Source organism: Podarcis bocagei, assembly GCF_964188305.1.
Source record: "Podarcis bocagei genome assembly, chromosome: 6".
In the NCBI taxonomy this organism is placed as follows: Eukaryota; Metazoa; Chordata; class Lepidosauria; order Squamata; family Lacertidae; genus Podarcis; species Podarcis bocagei.
In genome coordinates this window covers 46,559,416-46,584,776 of record NC_138130.1, presented here as the reverse complement: position 1 = coordinate 46,584,776, position 25,361 = coordinate 46,559,416, and the positions used below count along the sequence as shown (strand labels likewise).

General features: G+C 38.0%; 1 protein-coding gene across 10 annotated transcripts in view; it reads left to right on the top strand.

Annotated features, from left to right (window-relative positions):
• Positions 1 to 25,361, top strand: part of DMD (dystrophin) — a 1,036,503-nt gene that overhangs the window by 449,696 nt on the left and 561,446 nt on the right. For all 10 annotated transcript variants that reach the window (XM_081197764.1, XM_081197771.1, XM_081197761.1 and 7 more), the window contains 10 exons: positions 484 to 654; positions 2,416 to 2,598; positions 3,362 to 3,496; positions 4,433 to 4,582; positions 7,912 to 8,073; positions 11,955 to 12,065; positions 13,892 to 14,065; positions 14,190 to 14,345; positions 17,641 to 17,811; positions 23,083 to 23,262. In XM_081197764.1, the coding sequence (XP_081053890.1) occupies positions 484 to 654; positions 2,416 to 2,598; positions 3,362 to 3,496; positions 4,433 to 4,582; positions 7,912 to 8,073; positions 11,955 to 12,065; positions 13,892 to 14,065; positions 14,190 to 14,345; positions 17,641 to 17,811; positions 23,083 to 23,262 (1,593 nt within the window). The remainder of the gene's footprint in view (positions 1 to 483; positions 655 to 2,415; positions 2,599 to 3,361; positions 3,497 to 4,432; positions 4,583 to 7,911; positions 8,074 to 11,954; positions 12,066 to 13,891; positions 14,066 to 14,189; positions 14,346 to 17,640; positions 17,812 to 23,082; positions 23,263 to 25,361) is intronic.

Sequence of the window (25,361 nt, the reverse complement as noted above, 5' to 3'; positions counted from 1 at the left end):
CGGATTACTTACCATATAAGATGATGCATGCTTCACGTTTTTCTTACAGTAACACTTTGCCTACTTGGTAACTTCTTGGCATCTATTGGCGCCATTTGGGAAACAAGATTTTGACTCCAAGAGCAGAAACCCCATTAACTTGATGTTTCCAGTGTTAGGAGGAGAGGGGATATTAATCAAATCTGCACTGGAGGTCGGGGGAACCTCAAAAACAAAATGAGAGGTGGTGTGGAAACTGGAGGAAAAATTAGTGAAAATTACCTCTCCCTCCCTCTTTTCTCCAGCAGTAGTCTTCTCTGGATCCACATTCCCCCAGTGAACAAAAGGTGCCCCTTCATTCACAAGTGGGAAAGTCTAGATTCAACCCTTCTTTAAAATCTGTCTTCCTTAAAATTGAATCTTGTTATGCTAGGCATTTACTTTAATATTCAATTAATGTCTGAACTAGTGTTTACAAGAGGAAATCATGTTGTTTTCTTTAAGGCCTATGCTAAGAAGGCAGCTCTGAAAAGTGGTTTGGATAAGACTGTGAGTCTTCGAAAGGATTTATCAGAGATGCATGAGTGGATTACACAAGCAGAAGAAGAGTACCTTGAGAGAGATTTTGAATATAAAACACCAGATGAATTACAGAAAGCTGTTGAGGAACTGAAGGTAACAAAATACAAAGTGATTTTGTTTAATTTGTATCTGATCTTCTTCTTGAAGTTATTGTTACACACAATCTGTTTGTTCATTTGAAAGAGCTGGCTATTTGAGCTTCACTTGAGAACTATTAAATTCGAAGCAATAGGTGGTTTAAAGTAATTTCACTTCAATTTAGCATCTGTTATAAGTTTTTTGACTCATCAAAGAATTGCATTTCTATAAGTTCCCTTCCCCCATGCTTAATTGGATTTAGTGTTGCATTTGTATATGTCCTTATTGTTTGTGGGTAACCACATCAAATTCTGCACCTGTTCTCATATGCTTCCATTCTCTTTTCTATGATAATTGTATCAGATGGTATATAATTCTTGGGCTATTATTCCTCTGAATGTAACTTCTCCCAGATGGAATTCAGAAATTGTAGGCACTCATAAATGGGAATAAGAAGGCTGCATTCAGCAACAATTTGTGCTTTCATTTTGCTTTCCCACAACATATAGAACAAGTGACAAGTCCCTGTTATGCTAACTTATCCCTATAAATTAGAGATGTTACTTAGGAAAATGTTCCCATTGAATATAGATTCATTTCATTCCTTGACTATATTGTCGGTTTTCTCAGTTTTATCTGATATGGATATTAGTGCATATTGGCAATAGTACAGCCAGATCTGTTTGGCTCCCTCATTTAGTGCCATTTTAGATATTGGCAGTGGCGTAGCGTGGGGGGTGCAGGGGGGGCCGGCCGCACCGGGCACAACATCTGGGGGTTAGGGTTAGGGGGCGCAAATCCACGGGTTAGGGGGCGCAAAGTACTTGCCTTGCCCCGGGTGCTGACAACCCACGCTACGCCACTGGATATTGGCAATGTGGGGACTTGTTTCCTTGTCCAGCTCTTTAAACCAGAAGCAAGGACAGCAATAGCTGTAATAAGAGGAATAGCACTGTATTTTGCAATATTTCCTACAAGTTTTATTCGGGGTCACTGCAGCAGCACTACAAGTTGCCTTGTAAAGATTCAGGCACCCATTTCAAGGAAAGCCTGCTATGTAGCTGAGGTAAGGCCACAGAAAGATGCACACAGAGTGTGCATGGTATGTGATTATATTACTTAAGACAGCAAAGCAAAATGAAAACTCAAAAGTATGCACCCCATATCAAGTACACCTGAGAATGCAAGAACGTGCCATTTCTGCAGTGGCTCCATGTTTGTAGGATGCTCTCCCCAGGAAGGCTTGGCTGGCAGCTTCATTATACACCTTTAGGCACCAGGCAGAAACATTTCTCTTCAGCCAGGCCTTGGGCTGATTAACCCCAGAGCAGTAGCCATTACCAAATAATGAGGACAGTGAGGAAAGGAGCATGCCAGATCTTGAATAGGTGGGGAGGAAGAGGAATGCTTGCCTTGAAAATATGAGCCTCTACAACAGGCATAGGCAAACTCGGCACTCCAGATGTTTTGGGACTACAGCTCCCATCACCCCTAGCTAACAGGACCAGTGGTCAGAGATGATGGGAGTTGTAGTCCCAAAACATCCGGAGGGCCGAGTTTGCCTATGTCTGCTCTACAACATGAATATGGAGCAGTGAAATTTGAGCGGAGGGGCTACTGAGCTGATCGCTCATCTTTTTAACTACTGCTTTGTGGCATGGAAAATCAGGCAAATTATATTATATTCTTTTCAAAGAATGCAGTGTTTTTACCCCAGTATCCACTGCTTTATTTTCAGGTATCATAATGGATTGTTATACATTTATGTATTTTCAGAGAGCAAAAGAAGAGGCAGCACAGAAAGATGTGAAAGTGAGGCTTCTCACAGAGTCGGTGAACAATTTTATAGCAAGGGCTCCACCTGCAGCTCATGAGGCCTTAAAAAAGGAACTTGATGTTCTTACTAGGAACTACCAGCGACTCTACAGTAGGCTAAATGGAAAGTGCAAAACGTTGGAGGTCAGTTCCTTCTCCTGGTAACATTAGAGCATTCCAAAGTGTAACAGAAAAGATATCAGCTAATGGACAGATGTCGTGAATCAATGTTTACCCTCATAAGTCTTTAATATAGCCTACTTCAAGCTGGTGCCCTCCAGCTGTTTTAGACTATTATTCTCATCAACCCCAGCCAGCATGGTTTCCATGTTTATCTTAATCAGAATTGAATTATTTTTTTGTTTATTACTAAGTGGATTAAAATATATCCTAAAAATTATGCCACTTTCCTAGGATTATTAAATATATTCCCGTAACTTCATGGTACAGTTTTAAAAAACCCATTATTTTGTTCTTTCTTACTACTTTAATATACAGTAATACCTTGGGTTGATGTAGTTTTGGGATACGTATTTTCGGGTTGCGTGCTGCAGCGACCCGGAAGTAATGGAGTCGCCGCTTGCGCATGCGCAGACGGTCAAAATGACGGCACATGCTTGCGCAGAAGCGGAGAATCATGACCCGCGCAGACACGGGTTGCGTTCGCTTCTGGATGCGAATGGGGCTCCAGTACGGATCCCGTTCGCATCCAGAGGTACCACTGTAGAATTTTGAAATGACCTGATTTTATTTACTTTTTTGTGGCATTTATATAGGTAACCCAACAACACATGTCCTGGTAAAACAGCATAAGTTATAGGTCGTTTTATTTGCAAAAAAAAAGTTTTAAAAAAATTCAAGCATTTCTGTATTAAAATTCATTTCTTTTTATAAACTCATTCATCAGGAGGTATGGGCATGTTGGCGTGAATTATTGTTATACTTGGATGTTGAAAACAAATGGTTGAATGAGGTAGAATCAAAACTCAGGGCAACAGAAAATATTCAAGAAGGCACAGAAGAGATCTCAGAAGCACTAGATGTAAGTACTGACATTCTGGTTAGGAACACGCAGACCTTTCCAATAAAAAGTTTCTATGTTAAATCAAAGTGTGATATTCTTCAATGTGTGCTGTGATCTATGCACCCATATGTATATTTTCCATGAATTGTGTTCCATTAGATTTTCAATTATTATTATCATTGCTATGTACTAAAGGAAGATATGAGCACACAGGGTTCAGATAGGCCACAGCGTTCTTAGAGTGGAATTGGAGCTGTCAAAAAGAATAATGTAGTCTTCTCAACAAAAACAAAGATGTTTAATTCAAATGCTTTATAAACTTATGCTTTGTCTGGTGCCTGTGAAGCCAGCTTCACATGCCCTCCCAAATAACTTATACAGACATCCACATCTCTATATAAGCAAATCCAGTGGCAATTACTTCCAAGCAATCTTGGGTAGGATTGCAGGTTTTTGTACTCTACAATTAGATCCTTACATTTATCATATTTCCCTCGTTTTGCTGCAGAGATGTCTGACAGACCCAAGGTTTTAATAAAAGCCTTAAAAAGTCTTTTTCAAAGGTCCCAGAATCACTCCAGTTATTAAAAAACATTGACAATTCTTGTTTTTAAAAATGAAGGAGTAGCATCACAAATTCAATAGTTTATAGTTACCTGAATTGGTTGGTTGTGCTGATGGTCAATTCAGCAAGGTAGCATACATTATAGCCACACTGTTTATTATGTTGATGTGGTATCTAAGCCTTTGTTAATGTTTGCCTAGTCACATTTCAGATAATTTGTGCCAGAAAATGTTGCAGTGATGAGCTTTATTTTTCTCATGAATATTCTTCTATTTTAATGGAAATGTAAGGTTTATTGCTTCTTTTATTTTAACAAGAGCTTTGAAGGCTCCTTTGTTTGGTGTAAGGGAAATGGCAAAAACAAGTAATACAGTTTATGGATGTTTCAGTCTCTGGGAACATTAATGCAACACCCAGAAGATAACCGCAATCAGATTCGTGAGTTGGCACAGACCTTAACTGATGGTGGAGTTCTGGATGAACTGATCAATGAAAAACTAGAGAAGTTCAATACTCGGTGGGAAGAGCTACAACAAGAGGTACATTTTAAGAAATAATTTCCTTCCCCCATACTTTTCTCTTAAACACTGTGTTTAACAGGAGAGCTGAAAGGTAAAGTTACCTGTCTTATAAAATACTGTGTTGTAAAGATGCGGACAACAGTGTTGACGCAAGAAGAAACCAGCAAAAGTTGTGACAGCTTTGGAAGGGACCGATTAACAGAAGCAGCTCTCTGTATATGTGTTTTGTGTCTTTTTATATGTTTTTTTATAAGAGGGACTACCTGGTATCAATTTTTCTAGGAAATCTACATACATGTCTTCTTCTTCTTCTTCTTCTTTGGCAATCACTCATAACCGAGTAAGATTGTCTTCCATAAACAGGGTTTTAACAATGAGTCTGTAAGTGACTGTGGAGGCCAATTCTGGACCCACACCCAAAGCTCTCAGAGTAGGTAAGAAAGACACTTTCCGGATTAAAAGTGAATGGTCACTTCCTTTAAATTTGGCAGCCCCGTTTCACGATGAAGATGGGGCAGAATGGAAGTAGAGCGTAGCTTAGATGTAAACCTGATTTATCCCCAGTGGCAGGGGTGGCTGGTCCCATTTTGGCACCTGTGCTGAAACGGGAATTTCCACATCCTGCCTCCCCCCACCCCTGCCACCATTTCTGCCACTGGGGCGTTCCGCAATGCATAGGTGCTTTGCTTCTCTGTCTGGGGACAGGTAAGACAAGTGGCAGTGCTACATGCTAGAATGCCTCCCTCTTGTCTGTGAGAGGGAAGGCCTTCAGCTGGCAGCAGGAGCAGTGGGAGGACGGAGCTCCGCCTCTTGCACTTCTGCCTCCTTAAGGTGGGTGCTTCACCCTGCCTTATGGGCATTCCAACTCTGCCCCATAGGACTTTATATAATTTAAATGGGCCTTAAAGACTCAATCTATGTTGTATAAATAGTGCTGTATATATATATAGGTGTACATTGCTTTGTAAACCATGTTGGGATGAATATATCTTGAAAAGTCTGTAAGTTCGTTAAATTAAATAAATGGAAATAAATTCAATAAATAGAAAACAAAAGAAATGGAACATTAACATGAAAACAAATGGAAAAACAAACTATTTTCCCTTGTGAACCACACTTTAGAAGGCAGCAAAATTTATTTGGAATAAAAACAAAACAAAAGAGGAATCCTAAAACCCAATGCACTATAAGATGTCTAATAAAATAAATCAGCAGTTTAAGAACACTTGGAGTACAGAATCAGCACAGACTAAGAAAAAATAATACTTTCTTAGCTAGCATTTCCATATACCTGCTTACTGCCCTTGACTGCCCCCTCCCCCCGCCCAAAGAAATATTGTCTGCACACAGCACTGCTGTAAAGGTAGGCATCAGCAAACAAGGGGATAGCAGAAAGGGGGGGGGGCAAAGAAAGCATGGGATAGAAAGTGTTTTATACCCATTTTCTGCCCAACCAACCAGGTTGCACAGGAAGCAATCATGCAATAGTTCTTTGACAACCTGAGCTGTGAATTGTTATGTTCAGGGGGTGGGGGTTGGAATGTAAGGAGGCTGACCTCAAAGGTAGTGAATGTGGAAAGATAAATATTTGTAATTTTCGGGCAGGTCACAGAAGACTTAAATGAGAACATCAAATTCCCAAGAGCCAAAGCACCAAGTTTAATTTACTAATCTTCCCCCTTATTTTTGAACATCCAAATCCCTTCAGTTCCACATAACCCTCCTAATAATCAGTTAGCATAACACAGGACATTGATAAACCCTCTTCACAATTCTTACCCCCAAAGGCTCTCCTCTCTGATGCCAGCCAACAATCCACATGATCACTCTCTGGGTTAATTAGCATTAACAAAGGAGTTGGCCAACTCTTGACACTTGTGCGACTGCTGCATGCTTCTGTGACCAGTGTGTTCCCTCATTGTGGATAAAACTGGCAGGAGGAATCAAAAACACTGGTAATTAAATATTCTCCCTTTGAAAAACACCCGCATTATTATAACACCCTCATTAAAATGTAAAATGATATATATTCATTGAGTCATATATCCTTTTTCTGTGGTTTATTGATTGGAAGGTTACAAAGGAACTAGATGGGGTTTTTTAATCACATTATTAGTACCTTATACACTGTGGATGTATGACAGAACATTTGAAGTGGCTGAGGTAATCCTGTCCTGTGTCCCAGGATATAAGACAAAGTGAGCTCTCATAACACCATTACCACCGAAATCCATGTTTGTTTTACAATGCACACAGCAATTTGTTGCTATGTGAGTGAAGACATATTCACTACATTCCATTTTGAACCGTCACAGGAAAAGAAATGATGAAGGATGTTCAGCTGTTCTGTTTCTGTTGGTGAATGCTTTTATAAAATAGTTTTTTTTCCATAACATTACTTTCGAGTCCTTGACCTCAAGGTTACATTTCATATGGCCTTGGAAATATGTGTAGTGTGACTTGACCTCCAGGTTTATTGAGTGAATAGAAATGTTAGGTTTATAGCCTATTAAAAGAATGAATAATGCAGAGTCAATGCAGATAAAACTAAATTATGAGAAGGCAGAATATGAAAGAAGGTGAAAAACTAAGCTGAATATTGCAGGTGTCATCATCTTAAACTATTAAGTATGAAAAGGGGGCAAAGGAAAATGTAAAACCAAAGAAGGTCTTAGTAACCATATTGCGGGGTTTCGCTAATGTCATAGGGCAGGCTTAAAGTAATGTGACTTGCTATAGTAGTAATAGGAACAGTCTGACTCTTGCTTTCCCCAGTTTTTGTAACATTTTGCTGAATGCTGTACCATTAAGAAATATTATAATAAGGGGAGGAGTGAACCATAAAGAGTCAAGACAAAATTTAAGAGTTCTAATCATTCCTGAGAGTACTACCATTTAATCCAGGCTCTAAGAAACTATTTATATCCTATGTGAGAGTTTGTTTTATAAACAGCACTTTCATCCCTCTCACTTGTTGCAGTGGATTATCTGTAAGTGGACTATGATGACGGCAACTTTGTTCTGACCAAAGGAAATCTCCTGACATATATAATGGGATCAGGAGCTGCCCGAGGCTTCAGAATGAACAAAACTATCTAATGGCAGGACTTAGTTTTGCAGTCTTCTACTCACTATAGAATTCCTCACTATTTGGTTTGGTTATTTAGGGAATTTTAGGGCATTTTGACTTTTTGTGGTTATTTATTTAAAAAACAAAATGGCTGGCAAAAAAAGACGAAATTTATCTTACAAAAAGGTGGTTGTGTATCAGTATGAAATTTCTGTGTGTTTTTAACAGCATTAAAGAAAAATTGAATGGCTAATACTCTTTTCCCTTTATTTTTCAGGCTGTGAGGAGACAAAAGGTTCTTGAACAAAGTATCCACTCTGCACAAGAGATTGACAAAACCCTCCAGTTAATTCAAGAGTCTCTTGCTTTCATTGATCGACAGTTAACTGGTTATATTGCCGACAGAATTGATGCAGCACAAGTACCTCAAGAAGCACAGGTGAGTCTTGTGGACTTTAGTTTAAATAGCTTTATCATTCAAGTGGTCAGTATGATTCCTTTAATTTGGTTGGCTTTTTCCTCAAAGATGATGATTTCTAGAATTTTCAGCCGCTGGGGTTAGGAAGCATAATTTGCAACCCATTTCTTGCAAAACTACTTACTGGAATACAGATGTGCATAATAATATCATCTTTAAAAGGTCACATTTATTTTGCAGCAAATTCATGTTTTTGGGTTTATTTTATCTGTCCTTATGCTGTCATAAAATTATTATATGACCCTAATATAAACTCATTAAATGTTTGTGAAGGTTGTGCTGTAACCTTGAAGGAAGAACATGAATACTGTAACCCCCTATAGTGCTATTTTTATCATGCCATAAATGACTCATCATCTTTACTACTTTTAGTTAACTTCTTAGTAAAGCAGATTAGATATCCCATAAATAGTTATTGAGTTATGCAATCATTGATACTGGATAGTTATTCTTGTACAATCCTATATAGTCTACTCAGAAGTAATCCCCATTGAATTCAGTGGGATTTACTCCCAGGAAACTGTATAGGATTGGAGCCATAATCTCATATAAAATGAAATAAATTAAAGAATATAGCCACATCCTTCATTCCTTAGCTTTGTGTCTGTCAACTTTTGCTTCACATTTTAAGAACATTTCTGAAGTACGTAACTTTCATTAATTGTATTTGTAAGAAAGGATACATTAGCCAAAATGAAACACAGATTTCTGGAATTGGGTGAAATATATTAGAAGAATTTTAAGATTAATGCACAGTTTATATTTTGAATTAAAAAAACCCTTCCCTTATGTGAAAATGCTGGCTTTCAGACATCAATAATGATTGTACTGCAAAACATAATTTGTTGTGATTTTCAAGGAAGTCTTACAAAGACTTTGATAAGCAGATGTGGCCAAGTTAATAAATCTGTTCTAGTTCAATCCCATTATTTTCCTCAAACAACTATATTCTTTACTTTTTAAAAAATAATCTCCTAAGGATGCATCAATGAACATTTGAACAAGTCCCTAATATTTCCTGGGCTCCATAACGACTATACTATTGATTAGGATAAATTCAGGTTTTTTTGCTAAAGATTTATGTTGACAGTGGGTTCCATTGTTTCCTGTTGGACATCATATTCACCTAGAGGCTATGGTTTGAAATAAATAAATACAATCAAATAAATAAATAAAATACAATCTCTATCTTCCTTTATTACTTAAAATGCCTTTCAGTTTATCTGAAGAAACAAAATAATAAATTGGGTAAGGGGAAGTAAAACCAGCCACATGAAACCACTTTAAATCCCTTGAAAACTGCAGATATTATAGAAGCAGTCTTAATAGTTTATGTGGGCTAATTTCTTAAGGTTAAGCAATCTTATGGCAGAGAACAGAAGTCTGTGACCAAAAGTGATTTTTCTAATTATAGAAAAGGAGTCACAACTTGGTAATGAAATAAAATATATTGCTAACTTGAAATCAAGATGACGTGGAAGGCAATGGATATGACAGGCATAAAGATAGAACCTTAGGTTTGATTTAATAACTAGTCAACTATTGGGAAAATACAAATCTGCCATGTACCAAGACAGCTTAGCTCAACATTGTCTGCACTGACTGGCAATACAACCATCTTTACCACCTTTTTGTCTGCAATGCATGTGCTCTACCTGGACCGTGCTCTAAATTAAAAAAAATATCAATTAACTTTATATACATTAATTGGTGAACCATTTTCAATATGTTTGGGTCCTTTCCCCCCAGAAGCATAATGTCAAATTTTATTAATTCTCTTTACATTTTGTAAATGCAGTACAGCCATAATAGCAATAAAATAGTGCCTCTCTGTCTCCTCTTCTCTATAGCATGTTAGATAGTTTGCATCTTTCCTTATCAGCAGCCTTATTATGCATACATAAAATATTCTACTGGGTGGGTTATTCCATACCATTTGTGGGCTTGCTTTGTCCATCTCTGATAAACCAACTGTGCTTGTGTTTAATCACAGTAGCTAGACTTGTCCAATTTCTAGAAGCTTTATTTTATTTTGAACATACATGAAAGTATGTGTGTACATATGCATCTGATTAACTGACTGATTGTAAACTTTATAATACTTTATTATACAATGTCAAGTATGAATTGTCAACCGGCAATCACATGGGCTAAATCTGCCTCCTGAAGTGTGCACCCCCCCCTCTTTCCATTACAGACCCTGTTAATTTATCCTAGGGTTGACTGAAAAGGGTGCAAGGAGGAGACTTTTCTTCCTTCTACTTTTCTAACCCCATACCCACCCCTTTTATCTTCTATTTCCCATTTTGGTAATGGACAAGAGTGAAAGCAGAGGAAGAGTCACATAGAGGCTTTATTTCACTATATTCCACCCCTTTTTAAGCATGTTGAGTAGAAGACCAAGAATTTATCTATGTGTCTATATGCCAGAATATGTCCACCTAGACAGTAGATCTCTAGAGTGTTAATGCTGCACCTTCAGACGAGGCAACCCATTTTAAATGAGACACCAGGCACATGGAGCACTGCATGGGTAGGTTTTTCTTACATGCCCAGCTTCATGTTTAAATCAAACCTTTGACGCTACCCTGCCCCATCACCCCAAGATCAAGGTGGAGAAGAAAGGGACATGCAAAAGAGACTGTTGTCTTCTATGTGAACTCCTTGGTGTATCTGTCCTCTCCTTCCATAAATATCTCAATAAATAATGTTGGGCAGAGCGTGCTGCAAGATTGGGAGTGTCCCCATGTGCTTGTCATACTCCTCTCCGCATTCATGTTAACTGCTGGTGGATAAAGTCGCCTACACAGTAAATGAGAGTATGAGGAAAAAGCCAACTTGCATACAGTTTCTTGCTTTTACCACATCTGTTCATTTTCAGTTAACAAAAATACTATTTGTAACATTAATGGAATTACAGACTTTATGTTCTTGGACAGAAGATATATCCAGCTTTAGCCTTGTACTTCTAGGGAATAGAGAGAGAGTGAATTGCTGATTTGATTAAAATGTGGTCTAGATAAAATCTTCTGACAGATTTTCCTCCCACATTTTGCAGTAATGGTCCCTAATATTCATCTTGATGAGAAAGAAAGCTGCCAGATATTTCCTGGTATAGCTGTTCTCTCTGGTAATTGTTTAGCAGTTCATCCACTAGCAGATATTCATTTCCAACAATTTCCTCATAAATTGGTTTGAATTGGTCTAAATTAGCTCATCTCAGTGTGTAGGATATGAGTTGTTTTGTGTGACATTGCATTGGTCAGTATTGTGCAAGACATTTGGTATCTTATGAGCCTACTCTATCATGAGGTGTAAAGGGTTGAAATTTGCATTGGAGGAATTTCACCAATCGCTGGTTCTTGTTGGAAATAACAGACAAAAACACTTGCTGTAAAAACCACTAAGATTATTACATTTCATATACTTGCTTCAGAGTGGTGTTGTGTATTTATCATGCTTTTTTAATAAAAAAAACTATTTTTTAAAAAACAATTATTCTACTATAAACCCCCCTTTTTGTTCACATTTAATTGTTTCTATAGTTATATTTAGTTTTCATAGGGATGAGAATTGTAACCCTGATGAAGAAGCCTTTAGTATGTACCTACAATGCAATTTAATTGTTATAGAACAAAGTTATACTTTTTTGTTTTATGTCCAAGTGGGCATAAGAGATACTATCATTTTAAAGCAATAAGAAGAATATACCAAGTAGAGCACAAGACAGTGTCACAATCTTAGTAATTTCATATGATTTATTCCAGAGCCTGGATCTTATATATTTCCCTGTCAAAATAATCTACTTTGATTTTAAACACATCTTTTTTTCCTCCAAACAGAAAATTCAATCAGAGTTGACAAGCCATGAGATTAGTTTGGATGAAATGAAAAAACGGAACCGGGGTAAGGATGCCACCAAAAGGATATTCTCCCAAATCGATACTGCACAGGTTTGTAAAATTGGCTTTCTTTTACATACTGAGTTTGAATCCCTTCTTTAAAATACACAAAACTGAATAAGCAATAATTGATTACATGTGAAACAGCTATACTTTCTATCCACAGGGTGGTGGTGTGTTTTTTGGGTGGGGGGAGAAAGTCCTGCTTGCTTAGCTTATAACATTATTATTTGATTTACAATGAGACCAAGGAAAAACCAGCATCTAAATAAAAATGTGTAGGGTTGAAGTGCCTTGATTCAGGGAATTCAGAACAGATGCTTTTGTTAATGCAAAATACACATTTTTGAAAAACCTCTTCTTGTTATTTTCATCTTCACAAATACCCTTCTGCCACAAAAATAAATTCTTTGGTCATAATTTTTTTAGCTGTGAGGCCAGATCAGCAATCCCAAGAGAGTTTTAAACTTGCTGTTTGCTTGAAGAGCACGCCTGATGGCAAACATTTTTTGAAGTAGACAGTAATTTTAAGGAGCAGGTTCTAAAAAGGCATGGCAGTCAGATGTTCCAAAAATAAGAATATAAGAAGATCCTGCTGGATCAGACTCATCTAGTCCATCATCCTGTTTTCTCTGTGGCAGTTGAGTTGCCTGTGGGAAACCTGCAAGCAGGACCTGAGCATAACAGCAACCCCCCGCCCCCATTTTCCAGCAAATGGTATTCAGAAGCATTACTGCCTCTGACTGTGGAGGCAAAGCATAGCTATAACGTCTAGTGGCCATTAGTAGCCTTATCCTCCATGAATTAGTCCAATTCACTTTTAAAGCTACCCAGTTAGTGGTCACCACTGTCTCCTGTGGGAGGGAGTTCCAAAGTTTAACTATGCACAGCATGGAACATTTCACAGACCTTGTGCAAGTCAGCTGATTCACCATGAGCATTTTTATATTTACCCCAACCTTCAGGTTTGGGAAAAAGAAAACTAACAAAACTATACTTTAATGGAATGCCACATTAACTTTTTCAATTTTTTTGCCAGTGGTTAAAGGTGATAAGTCATATTTACTATTTTGGTTCTTATCTGCTCTGTCAAGCTTACTCTCATGTAGTGCAGTGGGTGGCGATTCCTGTTAAAAAGAAAAAAAATGCTATTCATGTGCATCTTACCATTGGATTCTTTCTTTCCAAAATGCATGCACTGTGTATAAATAACTTATGTTGCCTAATAATAATAATAATAATAATAATAATAATAATAATAATAATAATTTTATTTATACCCTGCCCATCTGGTTGGGTTTCCCCAGCCACTCTGGGCTGCTTATTGAAATTGAAATACTTTATTGTCACTTGTACAACTTGTATACAGTGAGATTACACCAGCACCCCCCACTCAGCTCTCTTAGTCTTAATTCCCCTCGTTTACTGACGCACACCCACCACATATAGCACATAAAAAATTTATAAAACATTAGACATTTAAAATTTCCCAATACAGGGTTGCCTGAATATGACCTGAAACTAATAATACACTTGCAGACTAAATATTCAAAGGAAATGCAACTCAATATTGCAACCTATCTGATCATTTGTGTGAAATGACCTAGCAAGTAGCATTCTTTAAATTCTTGGGAACTTGCTACCAATCCAAAGGAAGCTGCACAGGAGGGCACAGTGTAATTGTTTGCTAAGCTGCCTAGACATGCTTTCAAAAGAAAAATAAAGGGAATAGCCAAGTTTCTCCTCAGTATGTAGAAGCAGGACTGCTCTGTCCCTTATTTTGTCTTCATAAAATCATGACCGTGACTGTATTAGCATAATGACTTAATCTGCATACTTTGCACCCCTCTTCCTTTCATCTCATATATTATTTTCAGAAAAAGCTACAAGATGTCTTCATGAAGTTTCGCTTGTTCCAAAAGCCAGCCAATTTTGAGCAGCGCTTACAGGAATGTAAAATAATTTTAGATGAAGTGAAATTGCAAGTGCCGAAGTTGGAGTTGAGGAGTGTCGAGCAGGAAGCAGTGCAATCCCAGCTTGATTACTGTATGGTGAGTATTTCCAATACAATAATAGTTCACATGTAAGGCAACTTATTGGACTATACCTATGACATTTTGCAAAAATCAGTGTAATTTCAGTGAAATTAAACATTTCCTTTTCTGTGTTGGCTAGAAATTGTATAAAACTCTTAGTGAAGTAAAATCTGAAGTGGAAACAGTCATAAAAACTGGGCGTCAGATTGTGCAAAAACAGCAAACGGAAAACCCAAAAGAACTGGATGAAAGGCTAACAGCTTTGAAATTACAATATAATGATTTGGGTGCCAAGGTATGTTCTACGCTTTTCAGTGCTAAAGTCTGCCTCTCAGTTGTAAAGCGAAATCTATCTCTTCCATTTTGTTGCATTTTGTTTTGTTTATTTTATTTTCCTCTCTTAAATTGATTTTATTTGTCTTTCCTTTCTCAGTGAGAAAAAGATTCTATTAACTGTCTATTCAGAGTGGCCCAATTATATATTGAAATAATGTAACTAAACAATATCATTTCTAAGTGTAGAATTAGATATATGGAGGACTGGCCTTCATATTCAGGATGATGGTTTTCAAGAGAACTTGCAAATACTTGATACTTTCTATTAAAAAATAGGTAAATGCAGGTTTTGCTCCTACAGTCAAGAAAACAGTAGAATAGGAAAATGCAAAATTAATTAGCACATGCCAATGTGAAATATGCCATTTTAAATGAGGATTTTAATGTGCCAGTGAAAAGAGTTTTATGGATAGGACAACAAGTGAAAATGAGTAGAGGATGTGTGTAACCTTTGGTTCGCAAAGGAGAAAGTTATTGGAGGGGTGAAGACAGTGTAAGGAAGCATAGGAAGAGGGAATGGTGTGTATTTTCACTGCTGCCTCATTTATAAAGCTGCTTAATCCTTCCCACTCTGTTAGGTTTTTAGTCTAAAAACAATCACCCTGAAATGCTTTTTCACCTGTGGAAGATGCAGGGAAGATACGGAGAACCTGTGAGTGTTTTCCCTTAGGTGAAAAAGCATCCTGGACAGGGTCATTTAAACCTGATAAATAACTTCAGAAGAAAGCAGCCTTTTACCATTAGCCCTTCCTCCAACCAAATTCTAAACTAATCCTGCTTTAAATAAATAAATAAAACATGTAATGTGTACTTTGATTCAACTGTTGTGAGATGAAATGGTAAACGGAGTTAACTGTGTAAAAAAGAAAGACCTTAAGATGGCAGTATTTCCTACATTTCTTTTATAACATGTAAATCGAAAATGGGGAAATAAAGTGATATTACCCATTATAGTGTACATCCAACCATACAATTTTTCTGAAACTCTCCTAGTTGAAATAAGGGGTAGGGAACAGCTATATATATGCTACACCTGTCATTATTTCTCTAAACTCAACGAAGCACCATTCGTATATAGTTTTGCATGCTCTTAACTATTTCAAAATTTACATTTCTAGAAATAAACAGTCCCATTAGAATTCAAAGGTCCCTTTGTCCCAAAAGCAAAACAACCAAGATGGACTGTGGCTGCAGTCTTATATACTGAATGAAGCACTGAGCTCCATTGAATCCAGTAAACTTACTTCTGAGTGAAATATGCAAGAGGTTGCATTGCTAGTACTATGCAAAAGACACCAGATTTCCCCCTCGAATAAATAGTGTGGAAATGTTAAACTTCAACTATCAACAGCTTTTTTGCATTAACTGTGCATATATGAAAAAGAAAGGGGGAATAAGCTCACTAGTAGTTAAACACATACTGAAAGTTGCATCAAAAGTATTAACATAGTGCACTTCTCCATATCATAAGCGTAAGCCATGGATCAGAAATTCCCAAGGGTGCTAACAACAAGCTACTGAGGCTAAAGGGGAGGCGATTATTTATTTGTCTTTTTGCATTGCTTTAATCTGTTAAATGCAGAGGGCTCTTTTGAACCTATCTCAATCACCTTAGCCTCCAAAAAGGGAGATTTGCAACTGTGTGGTAGTTACTAAGTACTTCTAGGAGCAAGGAGGGACTTTTGAGAAGGGGCCTAACCACAACCACCTTCTGAATGGTCAGGAGAACCTGACTCCCTGGACCCACATGGTAACTTCCTTCAGGATAGCTTTTATTAGGTGTGATGGGTAACGGTCAAAAGAGCAGGTGTTGGGCCTGTGATATGAACCCGTCATTCAGTTTATATGGGTGGAAGCTTCTTTGAATGGAATGAAAATGGAACTAAGCCATTGTCTCATGTCCAAAGTCCATTTCGGGTGGCCTAATCCAGCCCGCCGGTCAATTTAATCTGGCTCCCGTGGCAGTATATGTCCTGGGGTAAAATCCTAAAAGCTCAACAACTTCAATCCTAAAAAAAAGCCCAACAACTTTGGTCAGCCCTCATGCATGTTCACTTCATCAAATCTGGCCCTCTTTAAAGTTTGGGTGCTCCTGACAATGAAGTATGAAGTTAAACTAAAAGAGAATTCAGGTGGGTATGATAATACTGAAGTAGTAACTGCATAGCAAAAAAATGGTCATTTTCATTATAATTTCTGATAACAAATTGTGTTTGAAGAGTTGCTCCTTTGATTGCTTCTCTTCAGCATTGATTCATCATTCTTGGTGTCTGCTGCAAGAATCATAGAATCATAGAATCATAGAATCATAGAGTTGGAAGAGACCACAAGGGCCATCGAGTCCAACCCCCTGCTAAGCAGGAAAAAGGTCAATGGTTTCTTCTGAAGTCCCCCTTCCATGCATGTAAGGGCTGCATGCAAGTGGCAGATTATGCCCAGGAGGCTCTGTGTTTCGTTTTGTTGTAAATACAAGCAAATAGTGCACATTAAATAGGGAGAAAGGGATACTGGAGATCACATGCATGTTCATAAGCTCTTCCTTATGCTGTAGCTGGGGCATCATCCATCAGTTGCTTCAGACAACTGGTTATTACTAGGTTTCTGTTGCTCTATCCATTTTTTTATACTGTTCCTAAGTCTATATTTTTGCACATCACTTAGAGATGTTAAATATTGTGGTTTAAAATTCCTTTAAATAAAATAAAAATAAAATGAATAAGACAGGAGTTGCAGGTCGAGCTGGATGAAAACAACTTTTATTGAATCAATAAATTCTGAAGGTTGGCATTAAAAGGACATAAAACATGACTGCAGTGTACTTAAATATGCATAAAGAGCACCAAGTTAAAGCATACTTTTAATCTTCATTTTGTTTCTTTTATTGAAGCTAACTTTGCAAATTATAATTAATCTAGCCATTCTGTTTTTGTTTCAGTGTGAAGTAGTTGGTTTGCTATTAAGTAGAATGCTGATCTAGTACTGACAAAAGAATGTAGTCTAAAGTGTAATGAGAAAGGCTAACATTCTGAGGTGTATTCTTATCATACGTTTGCTATAAAAAAGATTTAGCATTTCTGGGAACTGTAGATGTGAAACAAAGGATAGATGACCTCTACAATCATGGGGACTTGATGGTGGAATCTTTTGACCAGGAGAAAAACTACTGCCAGAAATATGAGCATCCGTCTCAGTAGCACTTAAGGTGGTGAAGCATTTAGAGGTTTTGCTCTTCATTCCCCCTCCCCCTTCTGCAGGTGACTGAAAAAAAGCAAGAGCTAGAGAAATGTTTGAAATTATCTCGGAAACTGAGAAAGGAAATGAATGCTCTGACAGAATGGCTGGCAGTGACAGATTCAGAACTGACAAAGAGATCAGCAGTAGAAGGCATGCCTATCAATTTAGATGCTGAAGTCGCCTGGAGCAAGGTAATAATATATATTTTCTTTCCTTGTAAACTCACATATGTTTGTCTGGAGTTATCTCGCTGTCACAGCAATACTTCTGCACCCCAAAAAAGTTGTAAACAATATGATATATACTGGTGATACACTGAGACAAAAGAAGTTGGTGTCCAAAATTTAACATATTAACCTTATAGTAGGATGCATCAGGTACCACATCATACTCATAAGAGAAAGGAGGAGAGGAATAATTCAAAAGAAAAATAACCCCGCATACCCTTTTCTATAACTTTTTGAAAGATTCCATTTTTTCCAGGCTTAAAAGGAGAACTTAGTACAGTGTTAGTGTATTAGCACCTTCTAAGTGTTGAGACATTAAAAGACTGCAAAGCACTGTTGTCATTTTATGCTAGTTTCTTCATTAACATTTTAAACAGGCCATCTAATTTTTGCCTTAATTTCAAAGATCAGTTTTATTGTAAAGAACTAATGCTAGAAAAATAATTAGGATGTGTTTTATTTTTAATTAGCTACTAATTTTTAATAAAAGGAATATATGACACTTTTTCCCCTTGAGGATGGTCACTGTTCATGTAGTCATTGTTCTTCCTGGATCTGCCTGCAAGAGTAGTAGTCTATATTCCTACCCCTTCCTCACTTTAATTCCTCTTATAAACTTGTAGCTGTATCAACTCTGAGAAGTAATTATAAGTTCCTGCAACAAAGAACTGTACAGTGTTAGTTCAGTATAATCACACAGAGCAACGAAAGTAATATAGGCTTTTCGCAATAGAGGCTACAATTCAGTCTCTGTCCATTTAGAGCCACTTTGTGGTTCCCTGGTCATTTGTTTCTACCTCCAAGCTGTGCAATACTTGTCAGGGTTTTGCTGCCACAAAACCGGAGCTTTTAGTGAAGTTCTGTCCCTGCCCCTGTAACATTTGGACAGACTTGTCCCTGTCGTTTTCCATGTCCCAGCAAGCTGTAGCCAAAAATTTGGCATAGTGGCATGAGACATTGATAATATAGGTACAGCCCAGTAAATATTTGTTGCTTTCAACAGCCTTTGCAGTTTTCCAGAAATTATCACTATGATTGCGTTCACTGTTTCAGAGAACAATTTCAGATTCTCAAGGAATGGGAACAAGCTTCACAGTCACTGAACATGTTTTTTCCAAAAGAAATCAAAGTAATTCTTTGTTAATCATGAACGATACTTCTACCACACTGCAGATGCCATCCCATACGCATTTGTATACATATAAAAGCTAACCTTTGTATACTGATTAGATATGTCTACCACAGCTGCAGTTAACATAGGAATGCCTTCCTTTAATTGAATTCCTTTAATAATTAAACACTGACTTTGGTACTCCAGAAGTTCTATAATTAGTGTGCGAGGTTTGCTGATTAGAGCAGTTACGAGTGATTTTGTTATTTCTCACCCTCGCAACCAAAAGGTAGTGCCTATATTACTAAGAAAATCAAGAAGGAAAGGAAAACTTCATTAAAATTTCACACACAGGAGAAATGTGATAATTTGCTATAAAGTACCTGCTAGCCTACCAAAGTACTGTCCGCTCTTTTGCATTTTCATGAGTGGAGCTGATAATTTAGTGATTATAGCAGAAAGCTAATGGCAAGAGAATGTTCCCTTACAGTCCAAGTTAACAAAGCCAGCGGAATTGAATCAGCTAAATCAGACACCCTTAACTTTGTCAGAGTAGGCTTTGCTAAGGCCAGAAAAGTGGGCCTTCCTAAGCCCGATAAACTGAGCTGAATACTCCTGCCTTTAACTGAAGAGAGAGAAACTTCAGGAAATTGGGTTTGAGTAATAAGGAAAAGACCCCATTAAACCAAAATGTTAGTGACAGAGGGCTGCCTTATTATATGAATCAGGAAGGTAGCATAGAGTATCCTGCCCTAACCTCTAAAAAACCCTCAAACCTCTAGACTGAAGAGTTTCAGGAAGGATCTTAACCCTCTCCCAGGACAAGGTTGTCACTCTTTAAACCACTTGGCATGGTACATTTCTCCCAGTGCTCATGTGCTCATGTTGTCACTTCTTTCCCCAGTTCTTCTCTTCCCAGTTCTTTCCCCTGCTCTTCTCTTGGGGTCACTTTGAAAGACTGTGTTTCATATTGTGTTGATGAGCTAGAGAATACTTGACTAGCATAAACAATTTGTTCTAGGCTCTTGGGGCTCATATTTCAGTTAAAGAAATATTGGCCCATTCTCAAATTTAGAATAGCAGATGGTACTCTCCAGAAAACCTCTATGCCATTTCTCCTGTTACCATATTTGAACTGTTACCATATTTGAACTGAAAGTGCATTATTGTTACATTCTAGCTCACATTATAAAATAGTAACAAATATGTGCAATCATAATACTGAATTGTGTGTTGAGTTATGCTAGAAATGCAATTGGTAGTGTTGTCTTCTTTCAATGACACGAATAAAATAAATTAGAAATTGTCATCTTTCATTACTGTTACGGAAAACAGTATAGATGCTTCAAGTTAATAACTGCATGATCCTTTGGCAAGAGGGAGATAGTAGCAATTTATATAATGATCCTAAACGATCCTATCTGTGATTATTAAGATATATAGTCACCATCTTTTACAAGGCTTATGTGAGTATTAAGCAGTGTAAAGTTATGTACTCTGTTCATCATCAACTCTGAATGATGAAAGTAACAGCAATGACTGATACAATTTTATCTTTTGCATCATTTCATTCAGATTTCCAGTGTGCTTGCTGAAAGCACAAACACTGCTTAATTTACCAGCTGCCAGTACTGATAGAGACATCTAGTCCCTGTTGTTGGAAATTGTTTTTTCTTTTGAAGTTTTACCATGGTTCAACAGTGTCCTCCTGTTTAAGAGTGTGAATATTTCATCAGTGCTTTGAAAAGAAGTAATAAAGAAATCTAGAATTAGACTAGAATGTGCAGAGTACACTAAGTACATTTATACTGAGAAGTGGAACAGGAAATAACACATACTTGTTAGGACTTACTAGGCTCTCTCTTTCACTTCTGTAACAGTTCCTTCTGCCAAACAGAAATCTAACTGCTACTTAAACTTGGGAGTATGTGGAAAAAATACATGGAAACCCAACATGAGGGATTGCTGCAGGAAAAAAATACCAATAAACTTGTGTGTGCGCGCATGCATGCAGTTGTTCATGGATCCCATGCTGGATTGTGATCAGTGTATATGTAGATATATGATAGTAGTATAAAACAAAATGCAATTCTGGGTAGTGCAATGCAGTGGGGTTTTTTTTAAAATCAAATGTATATTCTAGTCTACTTCCAATGAATTCAGCATGGGTTACATAATTAACCCGTTATTTCCTATGAGGTAGCCTAGGGTAATTGCCAAAGACAACCCAATAAGCTTTACGGTGCATGAGACTAACTCAAACTCTCTGTTCAAATCCTACCCTCTAACTCATGGGTAGGCAAACTAAGGCCTGGGGGCCGGATTCGGCCCAATCGCCTTCTAAATCCAGCCCATGGACGGTCTGGGAATCAGTGTGTTTTTACATGAGTAGAATGTGTCCTTTTATTTAAAATGCATCTCTGGGTTATTTATGGGGCATAGGAATTTGTTCATTTCTCCCCCCCCCCAAAAAAAAAAAAATAGTCCGGCCCCCCACAAGGTCTGAGGGATAGTGGACTGGCCCACTGCTGAAAAAGTTTGTTGACCCCTGCTCTAACTGTTATGCTACATTTGTTCTGTGCACAAACTGCCATGTTGTGAGAGTCTGCAACTTCCTGCTTCAGAATACAGATTTACCGGTACCTAGCTGCTAATGCTTGGATTATTCCAGACTGAATTATTTCCTGGATATGTTCTTCTATAGTTAAAAAAAAAGAGAGTCTACAGATGTACACAATATGTTATTAGTTTCAGTTTGCTTTTCTTCCAAGTCGTGGACATGAATTTTATATCAAACAGAGTCAAGTAAACACACCAAGAGCTTAATTTTTTGAAACTCCAGGGACCAGTGAGCAAATTCACAGACACCTAAGAGCTTTGGGGAAAATAAGTTGTATAGACCCTGAGGTTGTCTGACCAAGCTCAACAGATCTTCCCAACCCAAACAGGGATAGGCATTTATTACAATTGCTGTTAGCTTTCTCCCTAATCCATGGATTTCCCCAACTATAAATTGGGTTATGTCTGGGGAGTTGTTTAGGGGGGTTGTTTTTGTTGGCTGGCTTGCTGGCTTGAATTATTTGATTATTATTTTTAAAGCAGGATTTAATCCCATATTACATCGGCTGAGACAATTTGATGTCTACTTAACACTAATAAATAACTCATTTTTTAAAACAAATTCAAATTGTGAAGAGCTTATCAACGTACTTTTCAGTATAGATATACACACACGTTTAAGAGATATGTCACTGACACCTTTCAAATGGAGCCGGGCAGCTTAGCAAGGCAAAATATCAGTTCTGTGAATACTTGAAGAAAAAGCAATGGTATGCCAGAACATTATTTAGATGGAGATTGCTTCTTCTTTGGCTTGTCTTCTGGTACTACTCCAGTGAGGTCTGGGGTTTCTTGCTTTATTTCATCCTCCCTCCTGCCTGCCCAGCATTTCTCTTTGTAGCTGGCTGATGCAGCATCAAAAGGCATGGACATAGCCAGGGAGGGGTCATCCCCTAAATCAAGTAAATAAATAAAAATACTTACCAATCGCTGACCAATCACACCGCAGATAGCTTGGTTATTCCCCCCCCCCCAACATTGATTCTGCCCCCTCCCAAATCCTGGCTACGCCCATGGCAATAGGAGATAAGGCCAACAAGCAGCAGCTCGCATCCTCCTCCTAAAGTCACAGGAATGAATATGTTTTTGCAAAGAACTCATAGTGCTCTTTTTCCTTGGATAAACATCATTGGTAAAGGGAAGGTTCCTGCCCATCCTAAACTGACCCAAAATGCATAAAGCATGGCACACAGGTATTGTGTGAGTTATTGTTTTTGTTTGTTACTATGTTATGTCTTTTTGTAGTTTTATATTGTAAATCGCCCTGTGATCCTTGGATGAAGGCCGGTATAGAAATTTAATAAATAATAACAATATTGATCAGAAGTAAGAAGTTACATATTTATTTCACTTTCAGTTTATTATGCACGTCTATATTGAAATATACTAGACCTTTTCCTCTCTGCTTCTAACAATGTTAATATGCAACATATGAGTGTTGGTTCATAATATGTTCTTCCTAACTCTTCTTCCTTATTTAATCATTATGCACATGCTTTTCATAGGCAACCCAGCTAGAAATTGAAAAACACCAGCTTCAGTTGAAGAACATTACTGATTTGGGAGAAGGGTTGAAGACCATCCTTAAAGGGAAGGAAAGCATAGTGAACGATAAACTCAGCCTTCTGAGTAGTAACTGGATTGCAGTAACGTCTCGAGCTGAAGAGTGGTTTAACTTGTTGCTGGTAAGAATTACATCTTGTTACTTTCTGTTCCCAGAAATAGCACTACATAGCTGGTTTGGGAAGCAAGAAGGGCAATGGAGATTTAGGATGTCTTTGGAATATCTATTTTATTTACAAATATGTAGGTGGAGCATAATGGAAGTAAACAAATTCCTTTATCAGGCAGCAAAATGGCTAATCCTCCATCACGTCATAGCAGCTTTTTTACAGTCCAGCTAAATTCCCAACAATCTACCTTCCTATCCAAATTCAAATTGCAATTACTTCTAGCTGGGTATCTATCCTTCCCCTCAAAAATCTGATGGTTGATAAGAGATTACCAGTAATTAAATGACATTATCGTTTTTTTGTTAAGTTTCTCACCACCCATTAGTTTACCAGGAAAAAGCATACAATGCTAATGCTAATCAAGACAACCATGCAAAATAAGAAAGGCATTTCTTTTCTGTGGTCTATAAACATTGTTACAACTGAACTATGCATGTATAGTATATAGCATTTTTTATTATTATTGTAAATGCTAGGTTTGTATACACACAGAGAAGGTAGGCTTTAGGCACTGTTACTTCACTCTTCATAAAATGTAGCTGTTGCTGCCATTAGCAGAGGTGGCCACACGATGAATCATATCATGCAAGAATTCTCTGCAGATTGAGTTTCACTCGTGCTGGAAATAACTGGAATTGTGAGTTTGCAGGGGCATGCTAAAACTTAGTATGCACAGAATAACAGTTTTTACTTGTAATTGCAGCAGCTGACACTATTACTATGAGCCATTAGTGCCCAGAAGGTTAAAGATACAACAACTTGCCTAAGCCCACCCCGTAAATTCATGGCTGAGCTGGGATTTGAACTTTCCTGTTCATTTTTTTAAAATCACTACCATTATGGCCACAATTTTGTTAGCTCTTTGAAATACCAGCTTTGATATTTGCTGACTGAGTCCCCATATATCTGTCTTATCACAATTTGTAAATGCGACTGTAAACAATTTGGGGGGAAAGGTGGTAATTGTGCCAGTTAAATAATACAGCAATGCAATGTTTAGAAATTGCTGCTATCGCTATAACAGCAGTTCAATAATATGGCCAACTTCATTTAGCATATGTTCAGTCTACTTGACAGCAGATGTTTGCTCCTTATAGCTGCATCATTCTGTTTCAACTGTAATAACAATCATATTACAGACAAAGATAAAAGGTTTTGATAATGTTCTGTTATGATTCCAAAAGGTGTATTTCTCATGCATTATTTATAAACATGATGAAACCTACACATTATGCACATTGGCTGTCTCAATCTGAAAATAAAATCTGAAAGTAAAATATTGATAAAAAAAATCAATGCGGCTATATATTTGTCTCATTTCCACCACTAGAATAAAGTAGATAAATAAGAATATCTGTATTTTCTTGTAGCCACCAACAGGCATTTTTCTCTTACATCAGTTCTGAAACGTCAGTTCCAGAAGAGTAACAACAGTGGCCATACTCTGAAAAGGAGCCGTCTTTCCCATAGAGCTTAGTGGCACGTTGCGCCACAGCACTGCCCTCTCAGAGGCGCCCCAGCGAGTGGGAGACCTGCGCGGCTTTGCCGGCAGCCTCCCCTTTCCCTGCATGCCCGGGTGTGCAGTTTGCCTCCCAAGCCTCCTGTGCATGGCAGGAATGCGGGAGGGAAGCCCTGAAAAGGCAGGTGTCAAAGGCAGCTCCCTGTCAAAGCTCTCCACCAGTGGCTTCCCAGCGGGCAGAAGGGAACTCCAAAGCATTTGCAAAGATTCTCCTCCTCCTCACCCAGGAGCAGAAAGAGCTGCTTTGGCTGCTGCCCCTGCGACTCAATCCATGCTCTTTTCTGGAGACCAAGCTGAATTCTGACGGAAAGAATTATTTCATGGGGTCTGCCCAAGGCGTTTGGCTCCCCCCCCCCAGACCCGTCCTTAGCTGTGCCTAAGTGCACGTTTATTTCTCCCTTTAAGTAGCATTGCGAAATGCAGTGGGCTGCACACACACCCCGTACGCTGCGTGTGTGGTCATGGTCGAGGACAATCTGCTGCTGTCCCGCCGCACCCACCCACCCACTCACTTCGAGGGGATCAGGGAAGC